The sequence below is a fragment of the Neofelis nebulosa genome, chromosome 14, assembly GCF_028018385.1.
Source record: "Neofelis nebulosa isolate mNeoNeb1 chromosome 14, mNeoNeb1.pri, whole genome shotgun sequence".
NCBI lineage: Eukaryota > Metazoa > Chordata > Mammalia > Carnivora > Felidae > Neofelis > Neofelis nebulosa.
In genome coordinates, this window is record NC_080795.1 from 42,883,649 (window position 1) to 42,900,011 (window position 16,363).

Sequence of the window (16,363 nt, forward strand, 5' to 3'; positions counted from 1 at the left end):
GGCGCCGCCCCCCGCCCGAGTCCGCGTTGGCGGCGCCTCGACCCCGCCCTCCCGCGCCTGTCCTTCCCTCGGCTCCCAGCTTGTGCTCCGCGCCAGACTCGGCCCCGCCGTCCGGCTCCCCGCTCGCTGCGGCTCGTCACCTCCCGGGTCCCAGCCTTCACGGGCCGGGGCCGTCGCCGCCGCCGCAGGACGGGGAGGCGGGCCATGGCGTCCTGCGTGGGGAGCCGGACCCTGAGCAAAGATGATGTGAACTACAAGATGCATTTCCGGATGATCAACGAGCAGCAAGTGGAGGACATCACCATCGAATTCTTCTACCGGCCTCACACCATCACCCTGCTCAGCTTCACCATCGTCAGCCTCATGTACTTCGCCTTCACCCGGTGAGGCGGGCCGAACCGCGCGGAGGGAGCGCCCTTGGGCGAAGGGAAGGGGCCGGCGGGAGGCGGTGGTGAGGAGCATGAGCCAGTGTAGCTCTGCGTGAGGAATCCGGCTGGCTGTTCCACGTACACCCTCGCAGACCCTCCACCCGTCAGTTCCTCCAACCGGCCCGGTGTCTCACTGCACACGCAGCTAGTTCTGCCCTACAGCTCCTCTGGACTGGCGTTGGCCCTACCCTCCAACCCCCACCCTCACCCCCCACCCTATACCACCTCCTCCTGTACAGCGCTTTGGGCCATATCAGGCGTACTCGCGAGTCACCTAGAGCGATCCCCATCTCTCCTATCGCACCGAGTATCCTCCCCGCACACATCACGACACGGCCCCTTCCTCTCCAGCCCCCGTCCCTACCCAGCACACCGCATGAATCATCTCCTATGCACCACTTTCAGCACATACCGCTACATGGCTGAAAGCACACCGGTCCACAGCGTCTCCACGTACCATACACGGGCCCAGGGCACAATCTGGATCCCTTCCCTTGGATCGCCTCCAGTTTTCAGCACTACGGGCCATGCACAAAATGCACATGTGAGTTGCACTACACAGCCTTTCCCATGCAGCATCTCCTGTAAGTGTGGCACACAGACCATCTAGCATAACCCTTCCCCCAGCCTGAAACAGGACTGTCTATATACCACAACACAAATGATGTAGACACCTATCAAAGCTGACCTTTCCCCTTCCAGCGCAGCCAGTACCTGTCACCTCTTGTGCACATTGCTATACAAACACCAGCCCACTGCGTATCACACAGTGCACACTCTGCCTGGTTCATCATCTAACACATATGCTGAAATGAGATATCGTCAAGCAATTGTAGCAGTGTCTGGTGCATAGTAAATACTGTGGAAGTGATACGTAAAACACATAAACCTCAATATAGCACAACTCTCCTTTCTCCCTAAACACACACACACACACACACACACACCCATACGGTCAAAGCTCTTCTAATATATACTTGTGCATAGAAACTACCCAGCCCAACTCTTGATACCTACATCATATAACTGTCCCTCAACTGAACATATGGCCCCTCACCCCCAAGCAAGGGAACCATTCTATCCCTTGTTCATAATGGCATGCGCACCGTGGGTCCTACTTACAAGGACTTGTATTTTCTGAATGAACCTCTTTAAAGAAAGGAAAGGCATGCCTATCACGCTGCTATGTTTTAAAAGATCAACCCAGGGAAGTGTAGTTTTTGAGCCAGATTGTTGGCTTCAGAAGTGTCTGTGTGTCCTTAGTTGAGTTACTTAACCTTTCTCTGATCCACATTTGTAAAATGGGGATAAAAATATGTACTTACCTCATACAGGTTTAGGAGTATTAAGTGAATGTGTGAATGCACTTAAGAGTATCTCCTACATGATGTGCAATTAATGTCAATTACTTCTCTTAGTATTTTTGTCTGACAATCAATGGTTCTCAGTCCAAGTCAGCAGATAATGTGCAGAGGTATATTGAGTGGTCACAAGCATTGGAACTTCTGGTGTTTTGTGGGTGGGGATTAAGGATGCTAGATGTGTTATGACGCATGGGACAGCACTGTGCAGCAAAGAATGAATTGTCCCCTATATAAATACATGTGTGTGCATGTACACATACAAGATAAACACACATCCACACATGTTAAGTGCCAGTGGTGCCTCCGTTAAGAATCACTGACATTTTTCACATTTTCATAAAACTAATAATATTCTTCCACATCACACTTGTTTCTTACCTCCAGAATCCAGTTGACTCTTCATTCCTATTTTGTGTTTATCTATTTGCATAAATCTACCTAAAGCAATAAGGAATACGTAACAATAATTACTCTTAATGATTACTCTTTTTTTAAATTTTTTTTTTTTTTCAACGTTTTTTTTTATTTATTTTTGGGACACAGAGAGACAGAGCATGAACGGGGGAGGGGCAGAAAGAGAGGGAGACACAGAATCGGAAACAGGCTCCAGGCTCCGAGCCGTCAGCCCGGAGCCTGACGCGGGGCTCGAACTCACGGACCGTGAGATCGTGACCTGGCTGAAGTCGGACGCTTAACCGACTGCGCCACCCAGGCGCCCCTTAATGATTACTCTTAATGATTGAGGGATACAGTTACTATTATTGTAAAGTCGTCTGCTAATGCTATGCAGTGTGTTTTTTTTTTTAATTTTTTTTTTTTTTAACGTTTATTTTTGAGACAGAGAGAGACAGAGCATGAACGGGGGAAGGGCAGAGAGAGAGGCAGACACAGAATCGGAATCAGGCTCCAGGCTCCGAGCCATCAGCCCAGAGCCCCATGCAGGGCTCGAACTCACGGAACGTGAGATCGTGACCTGAGCTGAAGTCGGACGCCTAACCGACTGAGCCACCCAGGCGCCCCGAGCTATGCAGTGTGTTAAAACCAGATATTTCCATAGTATCCAACCAAGAACTTATTTCTAGCCTTGGAGAATACTCATTCTTGTCCCTAATTATGGTTCCCTTCAAATACTTCATTCGTCATGTCATCTGATTTACCACTTAATAGTAATGTGGCCACTTAGTTTTGCTAAGCCATAGTTTACTTATTTATATGTAAAATGAAAATATCTAATAGTACTCCATAGGATTGTCTAGCATGAGGGTTTAATTCATTTTTTTAGGTAATCTGTGTTTAGCTCAGTTCATGACAAATAGTAAGTGCTTAGTAAACATTATCTATTACTATTACGTCATTTCATTGTATGCTAATGCCTTCTAGATTATATTTCTCATTGAATGAGGATGAAGTATGCTCTATTATTGACAAAAGGGATGAAGGCATTGGAATAGTGGACGTTGCTTTGCTTGGATAACATACATGCCTGTTTAGTATTAGCTTTGGTTTAACTCATCTCCTGTGTGGATTGGCAATGATGTAATTAGTGCGGGAGTTTCTTTGGAAATAAGAAAAGTAGTTACGGTATTTTATTCTAAATGAGAAGCAAGAATGAGCAGTTTGTTTCTACCTTTTATCTTTAATGTTACTCTAGGCCCCCTGAGAATAGATCTCTCTTCCTTTTTTCTAATACAGAAAGTCGCAGTCTTCTGTAACTTCCCCTTTACAGCATATTCTGCCAAAGCAGTTGATAAATTGCAGCAGAGAATATGAATTTCGACAGCTTGTCAAAAGTAATGGAAAAGGCATAATCTAAACCTCAGGCTATGGTCTTTTCTAAAAATCCTCATCATTTTATTTCTTTGAATAATTTCATAAAGAGAAGTTGTATATTGAAGAACTCATTAATAACCAGTTTCACCTTATATAAAATCATAAGCACCATTAATGTAGTTGGTACTTATTATCTCTTATTCATTTTTTGTATGATTTGTGATCCTTTAAAGTGGGACCTTACAGTGATCGCTCTTTCTCCATAAAGATTGAAAGTAATGACTTAAATGAAAATTATTCATTCTGTGCTCTTTTGTAATGATTGTCTCCAGTACCTTGTACTTATTTTACAACAGGATTTTAGTTGGATGACTGTTCACTGCAATTCTTTCAGTAAAACTTTCAAAATATGCCTTAACGTTTGTTTTTCAAAGACTAGTGATCTAGAATACTTTCAGGGTGCCATAGCAGCAGTTGGCGAGAAACAGTACTGGATCACGTCACATGCTGTAGAGACACAGCAAGAATTTAGGGTCGTGAAGAATTAGATACCATGCACAGAAGTCGGAGACAGGGTTGGATTTGTCAAGTAGTTCTTTTGTTAAATAACAACTAGGTCAACTCACTCTTAAATCGTAGCGTTTAAATCTCCTGTCTCTTTCACTGTCATTAAAAATGAAGCCTGGTACCATTGAATCATTCTCCCTAACCTCATTTTGCCACATTTTAGGATAAGTATTTTTATAAGATAAACGCTTTGGCACATATTTTGGAAGTTTGTTCAGCCACAGTGGGGTCAGGAGAACCTTTGACTTGAGCTCAGAGTATAATTGCTAAGGTGCCTCATATTTACTCTGCTTTCAGAGATTGGCGAACTTGGAAATAGTGAATGGCTTTAGGTTCAAAAACTCAAATGTTAGATTTGAAAACGCCCAAGTCCACTAACACGTTCATAGCAGCCCACCCCCTCCTTAAGAGGCACTTGGCAATGAAACAGTGGCATCCACCTGTCCAGGAGCGCTCGTCCGACAACCATGCCGGTCGTCCCTTACGCAGAGGAGATTGCCCTCCTACAGCTTGCTGTACCTAAGCGCTTTGTTGTCCGTCTGCGCTAGCTTTCTCCTTGATAGGAGGCTGAGGACGCAGGTGAGGGCAGGGAAGTGGACAGACGTTTGATTTATTTATTCTTATTTGCTTGTTAATAATGGTTTTTACCTTATTTCCCTTCGGTGGATTTGGAAGAACTATAGTTCTGCCTTCTTTGTCAGCTTCCCTCATGGATATCTGCCAGCCTTCCCTGTTCTTTCCCTTTTAGACCATATAAATCCCATTAGAAAACATCTCCTGATACTGCTGACTCAGTTGTCTTAGTTCTGTTTCCTTTATGTACATCATGTTCTTTCTCTCCCATTAACGGAAGGCCTGGATGTTCTTATTCCCTGACACCAGGTCTATGAAGTGATGGTCCACAGGGCTGTGTGCTGGGGTTCAACCAACCCTGGGGTCACCAACCACTGTTGGGTGGTGTCCTCTGAAGAGGTTCACTTAACAGTGATCTTAATATTTCTCTTTTCCACTTCCTATTTGGATTTTATTTTGTGATGGATTTAAGTAAGCATCTTCTATATCCTTTCTTATATTTATGTCTAGTGTTTTAGGTCCCCAATAAGATTACAAGGTCCTTGGAGGGGAAAATGTATCCTATATTTCTTTGGGGTCTTCTGTAGGAAATAGGTTCCTGGGTGACTTCAGATGTTCATTTGGTTTTGATGCTGCCTTACCTCAGAGAGATTCCATGCCTAGGGATTGCTACGTGGTGTTTAGCATTTGAGCTGTAATTCTGTTACCAAGTATAATACAGTTAGTCTTGTGATATAATCCCTGTAGCCTCAGATTTCTCTAGTGAAGTTAGCGGGTTTTCAGCCTCCCTGAATTCAGAAACCAGACATTGTCCAGTCAGCCAGGACTGCTTCCTGAGCCTTTGGCCCTGGCATCCTGTTTAATTCAGTTCAACAATTCAGTAGTCCAGGTCTCCGCTCACCTGGAGTACACCTAGTTTATCTTCACCAGGTCTCACAGGGCCTTCACGCCTTTCAGAGCTGTGTTCCCTCCCAGGCCCAGGCCGTGGCTCGGCAATCCTCTTATCCTTCGGGACAGTATGCTCCCAGACCTTTACTTCATCTCCCTCCCACTCAGCCTCCACACTGCTGCCTTCATGACCTTCTAAGACAGAGGGGAGACCCCATCTGTCCCCTGCTTACTGTCTGTCACTACGTCCCCATCACCTGTAGGAAATGCTGGCTGGACTCAGGCCTTCCATCACGAAGTATCCCTGCCTCTCCAGCCTTGCCTCCCCTACAACACCTGCACACAGGGCACACGGCAGGCCCGGATGGCTCACCGGCCCCACAGCCAGTGCCAGGCTGGCAGCTCTTTCCCAGGGGAGAGCGCCTCCCGGCACCTCCTGTCTGCCCACGAGCCCATGGCGTCCTGAGCTCCTTCCTGAGCACCTTTCTTGATTGTTTCAGGAAGCACAGGGAAGACATGTTTATATACTTCCAAATACCTTTTATTATTGTGTGTCTCTTATTGGTGTTGTAATAGTTGTTAACTGCATCAGTTTCTTGAGCCCAAATATCTTTTTTTTTTTTTCCAACGTTTTTTATTTTATTTTTGGGACAGAGAGAGACAGAGCATGAACGGGGGGGGGGGGGGGGGCAGAGAGAGAGGGAGACACAGAATCGGAAACAGGCTCCAGGCTCCGAGCCATCAGCCCAGAGCCTGACGCGGGGCTCGAACTCACGGACCGCGAGATCGTGACCTGGCTGAAGTCGGACGCTTAACCGACTGCGCCACCCAGGCGCCCCATCTTGAGCCCAAATATCTTAATCACCCCAAGATACACACCCGGAAAATGCTAAATGAATAAAAATGCAAGAAGTCATTTATCCAATAAGAACTTAAAAATCACTCTTCTCCTTTAGTTGTTATCTAAGTTATAATTCTTGACAAGGACTGTAACTTACTGTAAAATGAAATGAATATAGTCTTTAAAGGTAATACCAAACCTAGTTAACCTCGATCCACCATGTAACCGAGGACTAAGTTCTCCATCGGGAGAGAGGATCCTTAACAGTGACCAACCTTATAAACATGACCCTACCTGTGTGTCTCAATTTCAAGGACTCCTATTAGAAGGAAGGGAAGGAGAAGATGTGGGGAGGGAGGACAACCCACTTAGCAGCCTTAGGAGTCATGATAAAGGGTTCCTGTCTGCCCGGCCCCAGGGAGGAAGCCTTGTCTAGATGGTCTGTGAGTACGTGGAGTTTGTTTCGCTTTCCTGAAGTCTTCCTTGCCCACTGCCTATGGTCAGACGTTAAACTGACACAATCTGAGTCCAAAACTTTTCTGAGTGCAAACTTTTTTTAAGTTCAGGGCTGTCTTAAACCTTTCCTGCTTTTAGGACATTCTCTCCTCTCTGGGTAGAAACAGCATTTTGCAGAAGGAGTTGAGGTGTTTGAATATTTGGCCATTCAGCACTGGGATAGTAAAGTCACTGTTAGTGGACTCTATGGCCTCAGGCTGTGCTTCACTCCTTGGTGACTTGAGTCGCTGGGCCCACTCAGCCATAGCGTCTCTTTCATTCTGGCACCCACCATATTGAGAATGCCTTCCGTGTGCTAAAGCATTGTGCTGGGCATGGGAGGTACCTCAGAGGAATGAGATGGGACCTGTGCCCACTGGCGCTTAAATTACAATTTTATTATAATCTGCCCATTCAGTAGTTTTACTGTATGTGGTTGGGGCTACCCCCCCCCCCACTTCTGGAGCACCTCCTAAATTTGGTAGAGAGAAAAGGACTTTGTCCCCCCTCCCCAGCTTGTGTGTTTGTATCATTTTGGTAAATGTAGCAATCTTGAACTAGAGCCAGCATTCCAGAAGCCCTGGCTCCTACTTCCACTTTGCCTCCTATTTGTGTGTAACTGTGGGCAAGATAAAGAAAGAGCTTTATCTTCTTCATCCTTCGAGTAAAGATAATACTTCCCCACAAAACTGTGAAGCAGTTAAAAGAAAATGCCAGCTGAGGAAGTTCTTTGGAAAGTTCAGAGCACCAGAGATTGAGACATTTGTCGTTGATGGCTGCAGTAGACCTTGGGAAGAAGTCAGGGCTGTGGTCAAGGTTGTCAGGGCAGGGAGAGTTGACGGGGCACAGGTTGGGGGTGCTGGGCAACCCCTTCATTCATGCATTCAGTTCTTTCTGTGCACCCACCTCTTGTAAGGGGCTGTTCTAGGTGTGGTGGGAACACCCTCTCCACTCTCCAGAAGCTGCTTGTGAGGCTGAGCTCAGATGGGGCTCACATTCCTAATGAAGATCACCTGCTTACGCTCCAATCATTGGTCACAGAAGTCTGATCTTCCTGTACTGTACATTTTCAGTTTATCTAACAACCCTGCTGTCTATCTTTGCTATGCTTTTTCCCCCCTCATTAGATATAAGGCTGCCAACTTTCAGACCCCACTGCTACTTTTTTTCAGATTTAATCAGCCTTTTTTTTCCTCCTGAAACAACTAAGCCATCCCTTTGATCCTTTCTAATATAGCTGCTCAAAATTTACAAAATTGCAGTTTCATTTTATAAGTGTTTATTTATTTACTTTGAGAGAGACAGAGAGAGAGAGAGAGAGAGAGAGAGAGAGAGAGCGCGCACAGGAGGAGCAGAGAAAGAGAATCCCAAGCAGGCTCTGTACTGTCAGTGCAGAGCCTGATGCAGGGCTTGAACTCACCAACCATGAGATCATGACCTGAGCTGAAACCGAGTCAGACTCTTAACCTACTGAGCCAGGTGGGCACCCTGGTTTTATATCCTTAGTTATTACTGATCTTAAGTTTTTATGAATTTCATGTTGATGTATATTTTCAAGCATTCTGACTAGCAAGTAATTTCAAGTAGAGACTGATTTTCTGGTTTGCTGTAGCCATTTGTTTAGGTAAAATTTTAATTACTTTTTTTTTGGTAAAGAATAATGGATACACATTGCTTGAAATCCATTAACCAAAGAGTATGTGGAGAAAAGTCTCCCTCCCTCCTTTTTTCTTCTTGGAGGAAACAGTGTTGCCATTTCTTGGGTAGATTTCTGAGACCTGCAGCTATCTGTACAAGTTGCAAGTTACATGCACATACACGTGCCCCCTTTTTTGAACAGAGAATATTTGCTTCCTAAACTCACTGTTCTACAACTTGCTTTATTTATCTCATGATGTCTCTTACTCTGTAGTAGTTAACTTACAGGAAGCTTCTTCAGTCTTTTTTTGGTTGCCCAGTATTTCATTATGAGATGGGACCATAATTGATTTTATCAGTTCCCTTTCAGTGGACACTTATTTAGATTGTTTCCATTCTTTTGCTAATGCAAATAATGCCACAGTGAACAACCTTGTACATATGTCATTTTTGCATAAATGAAGGTATAGCTGTGGGATAAATTCTCATTCATGGAGTTGCTGAGTCACAGGGTATATGCATTTATAAAGTTAATATGTTGCCAAATTGCCCTACTTTACAGTGGTTTCAATCTATACTACTACTGGCAATGTGAGAGAGACTTCCTGTTTATCCTCTCCAGCTCAGTCATTTAAGTTTTACCTTTGTCCATAGGTTCATAGAGAACGGTCTCTCAGGGTTGTTTTAGTTTGTCCAGCTCTTAACCATGAGTGAGACTCAGCATCTTTTCACTTGCCTGAGAGCCACTGGATTTCTCATTCTGAACTGTCTCTTCATATCCTTTGCCCATTTTTTATTTGTTTTTCTTTGTCCATTTGTTGTTCTTTCTGTTAATTGATTTGGGGAGGAGTGCTTTGTGTATTAGGGAAGTTAACTCTTTGCCTTGATAGAAGTCCTAAGTTTATCTAATTTTTCCTTTGTTGATTCTTTGTCGTGCAGATTGACCAGTTTTTTTTTCCTTTATGATTTCTGGGTTGTGTCATATTTCAGAAAGGTCTTCCCTGCTCTGAGATGGTTGTGTTTTGGTTTTGTTTTTTTTTAATTTGCCCATTGTTTCTTCCAGAACTTTTTTCCATTCTTGTTTGTTTTTAGTTTTTTTATTCTATGAATGTCCAGAGTATATTTTGGTATAAAGTATGAGTTACAATTCGCCTTTTCCCAAGCAACAGTTATTTATTTCAGCCTTGCTTTTATTTTATCTGGAACTTACAAACGTATGTGCTGTCAAACTCTCTTCTACCATCCCGGTACATCTAACATGAATCAGATTGATTTAGGATGACAGATAATTTTTTTTAGGAGGCAATTTGGCATCGTCTTCAGCGTCTAAAAGACCTGGTTTCAAATGCAAACTCTGTATCTTCTTATCTGTGTAGCCTTGGGCAAATTAAAATTACATAACCTGTCTGAGCCTTTGTTACGTCATTTGTAAAATATGGTTGATAGTACTCCATTTTGCAGACGGGGGGGGGGGGGGGGGGGTGACACTTAGCAATAATGTTTAGAAACTGCCTGTTCAGTGCCTGGCACACAGTAAATACTTGATAAACAGGAGCTGTTATTATGGTCGTTATTGTTGCCAATATCAGTAGTGTGATGTTGGTCTGAATGAAAACATTGTGTCCCCCCCAATCCCTGTATGTATTCATTCTTCGGCAGAAGCTGGTGTTCCTGGAAATTGGATATGGGGCTTCCCTGCCCAGGCCAAAAGGTATTGAAAATACCCTAGTAATAATCGGGCTAGCATTTTTTAAGGCCATACTCATAACTTCTGGGCAGATGTTAAATTGTTAGGGTGTACCTTAAAATAAGATTGTGCCTTGCTGCAAGAGAAAATCTGTCTGATTGTGTAGTTTGGTTTTATAAGCAGATTTGTGAAGTTAACAGTGAAGCATTGTTTGTCCAACATTAAGATGAGTGCTGTTTGGCCAGATGATGGTTTAAGAAATGGAATCTGTATGATCTCTTACCTCAGAGCCTTATGTTCAGTCCTCTCATGAATCTGGAAATCACTTAATTGGGTGCCTGAACAGAAGTTCATAGTAATTCATTATTGTTTTATTCCATACCTCTCATGTATCCGGATGCTCTACATTTTTTTTTTTTTTTGTATGTTAACTTGATTTTCTTATAAAGTTTTTGTCTTCTTTTTTCAGTAATGTTTAATCTTTGTCTTTTGAAAGCTCTTTCACTGTAGTCCTTCCACTGATAAAACTTCAAAAATCAGTTTTAAATTTATTGCTCATAGTCTTATTATGTCTAAGTATCTCCTTCTGTTCTGTTTTCTTATTTTCTGTCTACTCATCCTGCATCCTTTTAAACTGAAACCCTGGACTTTCCTCTCTCCAGCTTCTTAGTAATGATCAACAATTCACAAAATCTTGCTGTCTTATACTTCTGTTTTCCCTCTTTTGTTGGTTTCTCTTGAACCCCAAGTATGTTACTAGACTCTCCTTTTTTTTTTTTTAATTTTTTTTTTTTTAACGTTTATTTATTTTTGAGACAGAGAGAGACAGAGCATGAACGGGGGAGGGCCAGAGAGAGGGAGACACAGAACCGGAAGCAGGCTCCAGGTTCTGAGCCATCAACCCAGAGCCCGACGCGGGGCTTGAACTCACGGACCGCGAGATCGTGACCTGAGCTGAAGTCGGACGCTTAACCGACTGAGCCACCCAGGCGCCCCTCCTTTTTTTTTTAAATGTAAACAGTGAGAACCTTAATTTTTTTCTGCTATCAGATTTCCCAAAGGGAATTTTACTTGGTTTTATTCAATAGATTTTCTTCCTAATAAATAATCAGTCCACAAATATCTATTAAAGGTTTACCATGTGCCAGCTTTTGAGGATACAATGAGAGAATAATCCCCTGCTTTCAGGAGTTTACTTTCTATATTGAAGACAGACAACATATCAACCAACAAGTGGAATCATTTCAGTTACTAGGGTTATGGAAGAGATAAACACAGCAATAGATTAGAAATGACCAAGCGCAGAGGGAAGAAACTCATTCCCTTTCTTCATAGTTCTTTTGCTTCTGGTCTGACTTTAAGTCTTATATTCTGTTTTTAATGATTTTTCTTTTAATAAGTATTATTTTCTGGTGTTTTCTTATTGCCCAACATTTTCGCCCTTTTTGTTCATCCCTTAGGTAGTCAACTGCCTGTTTTTAAGAATTGATACATAATCTCATTGCATTATGTTCTTCTTCTTTATAATATTATGCTTTCTTTCTGACTTCTAAAAGATTTCTTTGCACAGTCTATATCATAAAGGTCATCTTTAGTGATTCTTGAAATCAAAAAGCATTTACCTTTTGACATCCTGGGCATTAAAAAAAAAAAAAAAAAGAACAGTGATTCTCAAATGTTTGTCTGAAGAGAATGTATGTTGGTGTGCAAGGTTGCCAATGGCATTTTTTGTAAGAACTGGACTTTATTATAAGATGGTATTATTTTAGGAATTGATAGTGAATGATAAGTAGTATTTGTAATGACTTTGCTCAGCAAAATGAAGTTAACAATCCCAATCATGTCGTCTGTTTAGATCTGAAAATGAATACTCAGTGTTTTCTTTTCTGCTTTCAGGGATGACTCTGTCCCAGAAGACAACATCTGGAGGGGTATCCTTTCTGTTGTTTTCTTCTTTCTTATCATCAGTGTGTTAGCTTTTCCCAATGGTAAGTGACGTATTTCTCCTGTGCATGGTATCCTTTTGGTGTTTTTGAGATGCATGCCACCTAAAAGGTGAAACTAGAAAGTGGAGTAAAAACTTAATCTGTGGTGGTTAGGGCACAGGCCCTGGAGGCAAACTGCCCCTTCTGCCAGTTGCTAGAAGTGGTCCTGGGGAAGTCCCCTAGCATTTTCACCGTGCTTGAGTTTCTCTTTTGTACGTTGGAAATAACAGGTAGGTACTGTTGAAAGGGTTAAATAAACTAATACATGTTATATTCTCTGAGTAGTGACTGACCAATCGTAAGCTCTTAATAAGTGTCCGCTGTTGTTCCTGTTGCAATTTTTGCTGTATCAGCTGAGTCATAAAAATACACAATTATTATTTAGTCCTTTTTGCTAATGACAGGGTCAGTGCTGTGATGAGTATTACTTAAATAACGTGTTGTTCCAGATGATCTTTTTATCACAGTAAACTTTGCTGATCATGCATTTGGGATATGAATTTTCATCACCGGATTAAAAAAAAAGACCATTATTACAGTGAATTTTATCTCCCATCATGATTATAGAGTGAGGCAAAGTCTGTTAAAAAAAAAAAAAAATCTGCCATACTCAGGATTCATCCCTTTCCTCTGAATTGTCCCTTGCTTTACTTTTTCTTACTTCTCTTTTGTACCTTCTCCCTGGAATATGCTTACTTATTTTCTGTAACCATTTATAAATGCTTCCTTTTTGTAGCCTATTTCTTTTACACTTTAGATATTTTGAAATTGTTCAGTCTTACCTATGAATTATGCTCCATGAGCCGTACTCAAACATCATACTTTAGGGTGTGTTTCTTCTCTATCCTCCTGTCTCTTCAGTAGATGTAATGTATAATATAAGAAGCTCATTGTGAATGTTACTCATTGCTGCTTGGAAATGTACCATGGTAATTACGTTCTAATGCCAATTCCAAAATATGTGTGTTGGGGGATAGTAGCAGGCCTGGGGCGGGGGGAGGTGTTCCCCTGTCAGTAAGCAATTTTCAGACACCAGCTGGTTGCCCTACAGTTCAACTCAGTTCTGACACTGTCTACCCAGAGTTAGCATCAGATCCCACAGGTTAAGGGCTCAAGCTTAAGACTGTCCCCATGTCAGATGCCAATTGCAAGTCCAGAGTGTCACCTGTGCTTCTGACCGAATGGTTATAAATCAGAGGTTCCCATGACCCCTCCTTGGGTTCAATTAATTTGCTAGAGTGGCTCACAGGATTCAAGAAATAAGTTTACTCGCTAGATTACAGTACCAGTTTGTTACAAAGGATATTTATCAACAGCCAAATAAAGAGATGCATAGGATAAGACATGGGGGAAGGGGCAAGGAGCTTCCATGCCCTCTCTCCGTGTGCCACTTTTCTGGGATCAGAAAAGTGTTCACCAACCCAGAAGCTCCCCAGACCCCATCCTTTTGGATTTTTATGGAGGCCTAATTTACATAGGCATAATTGATCCAATCATTGGCCATTGGGGATCCAACTCAATCTCTAGCCTCTCACCCTTCCCTGGAGGTCTGGGGATGGAACTGAAAGTTCCAACCCTCTAATCACATGGTTGGCTCTACTGGCAACCAGCCCCATCTTTAGGTGCTTTTGAGTTCTCATTAACACAGCAAAAAACATTCATTACCCTCATCACTTAGAAGATACCAAGGGTTTTAGGAGATCTGTGCCAGAAAAGGACACAAAGACCAAATATGTATTTCTTATAAATCACAGTATCACACATGGCAAGGCCTTCAGTCTTTTCAAGATCGTGGCAATGGTGTTTCGTTCTGTATGTTTGCTTAATCTTATGTAACACTACGTGGTTTTTGCTGATAACATAATCCAACCAGTAAAACCATGACTGAAGTCTTAAGAGAATGAGTTGTTTTAGATAACTAAGTTATTTGACAGCTGAGTTTAACTCTCCAACCACTCACGCTTCTAGATTAAATTTTATTTTTAGTGGAAACCTTTCAAGATATGAAAGCCTGCTGTCTCAGTCAGTGCAGGCTGCTATAACAGAATGCCCTAGACTGGATGGCTTAAACAACACAAGATTCATCTTGTGGCAGAATTCCCCTCCAACTGTAAACCTGTGAAACCAAGCACATGCTTACAAAATATAGCAGTGGGACAAGCTCTTTTCTTCCAAAAGGGAGAAATAGGAAGGAATGAGGGGTGACAAGTCCCAAGCAAGTTCAAAATCAGGAAGGCAAACTCTGTGAGATTTTAAAGCTCAAGAATCATCAATCCTGGGAGCACCTGACTGGTTCAGGTTGGTGGAGCGTGTGACTCTTGATCTTGGTGTTGTGAGTTCTAGTCCCATGTTGGGAGTAGAGTTTTCTTAAAAAAAAAAAAAAGAAGAAGAATCAATCCTTTTTGGATCAGTGCTCTGCCTTCCAGACCTACTGGGGTAATAATAGTCTGCTTCCATACCTCTGCCCAGCAAGGGGTCTAGCCTGCCCCCATGGGTCTGCTGGGTGTTTATCTTGCCTTTAGAAACCAAGGTGGAGCTTCCCTTCCCCCCGCCCCTGGCCCCCCCACCCAGTGGCCCATGCACTCTGAGGCCTGTGGTGGAAGTGACAGCCCAGATAATCTCCCAATTACCTTTGAGGTCCTTCTTCCTGTATCTTAAAAAATAGCAAATGTTCACAGACAAGTAGCTCTATGGTCTGGTCCTGTAGGGTCCAAGAGTCCCAAGAGTACAAGAGTCCAACAGAAATCTTCACTTTAGGGGTTAGGATTATAACATAATGCATTTTGCCGAGAGTCTGTAACACCTGCACACCCTATGCAGATATGACAGACATAGTTTGGCCTTTCCATGATGATTGAGAGTTCTGGTAGTGCACAATTATTGGAGTACGACAATAAGATGTCCATGACATTGGCTGGGAAAAGTCCCCGTTGTCAAACAGCGTTTTGGCTATTTGCCAACTTTCTTTTCCCTTCCTCTTCAAACACACAAAACCTCAGAATTTTTGGTTTAGAGGTGAGCTTGGACATTATGCAACCCATCCCCTCTTTCAGGGGTCCTATGTTGTAGGATAGCTAAGTGATCACTTGCAACATGAAGCATTTTACATACATGAACCACCTAAGTCTGTGGTTGGTCTCCTTGAGCTCTGAAACCTGGCCTTTTCGTGCAAAGGTGACATGAGAACACAGCCCAAAGCAGGGAGATGGTGAGCCCCAAAGGAGGGTATATAGGTGACAGTTCAGGTGGGGTGACTGCCATTCCTCCCCTTAGCCATTCTACCTCTCCTGTTCCGTGAGGGCCCACTGCTTACTTCTACGTCATTAGTGCCATGACCATTATTGCTGTGTACCCTTTGTTCTTATTTCTTTCTTATCTAGTCTTTCCCTGTCCTACTTTTTAAATATCCGTCAAGGCATGATAGGTGCTCAGAGAACTGAACAAAGGTGTCAGGTCTGTTCTTCAAGTCTTCAGCTTTTCTTGGCTGGGTGCTAATTGTTGCTTAGTTCTCAACAGTAACTTCTTCATGGCTTTGACGGTTTCTTTTCTGCCTTTGTTTTTTTTTTTTTGTTTTTTTTTTCTTTTACACTTACTTTTTCTGAGTCCAGTGTCATTTTAGAAGTCTGAGGATTCTCAAAGATTAGTCTCTCAATAACCATGATTTTATAGCCATCCCTTCAATGAGGCTTCAGCAAGAGCTGAATTTGGGGCTTCATTAGCAGATGGTTTTCTTCAGGTACCAAAGGCCCTGAGGACTGGGGGATTAAGTCTATTGCAAGGAACATTTTATATGATTTCTGCTCTTTTTTTCTTCTGTTCCTAATGAAGTCCTCTAATCTTCAGAGCCCACCTACTCAGTCTCATTGTGGGACTGTGCTATTGTTTTCCTTCTGGGAAGATAAAAGTGAAGTTTGTTTTATGCTTTTCTTATCCTGGCTTGTGGACTTTGTGGGGAGGACCCATAAGGCTCATCTCATTCAGCCTGCTCAGTTTACAGCTGTGAAAGCTGAAACGTGTTCATCCATGAAAGGTCACCCAGCCATTTGATGTCAGCTTGCTGGTAGGGCCTTGGCTCCTGTGTTTTCCTTTAGTCTCTGTTGTCCTTGTCATTTCTCCCTATTAGATCC

At 42.8% G+C, this 16,363-nt stretch overlaps 1 protein-coding gene across 2 annotated transcripts in view; it reads left to right on the top strand.

Annotated features, from left to right (window-relative positions):
* Positions 1 to 68: 68 nt before the first annotated feature.
* The window catches only part of PTDSS1 (phosphatidylserine synthase 1), a 65,130-nt gene continuing 48,835 nt past the window's right edge, over positions 69 to 16,363 (top strand). For both annotated transcript variants that reach the window (XM_058698638.1, XM_058698640.1), the window contains exons 1-2: positions 69 to 383; positions 12,148 to 12,239. In XM_058698638.1, coding sequence (XP_058554621.1) covers positions 205 to 383; positions 12,148 to 12,239 — 271 coding nt within the window. In that variant the 5' untranslated portion in view covers positions 69 to 204. The remainder of the gene's footprint in view (positions 384 to 12,147; positions 12,240 to 16,363) is intronic.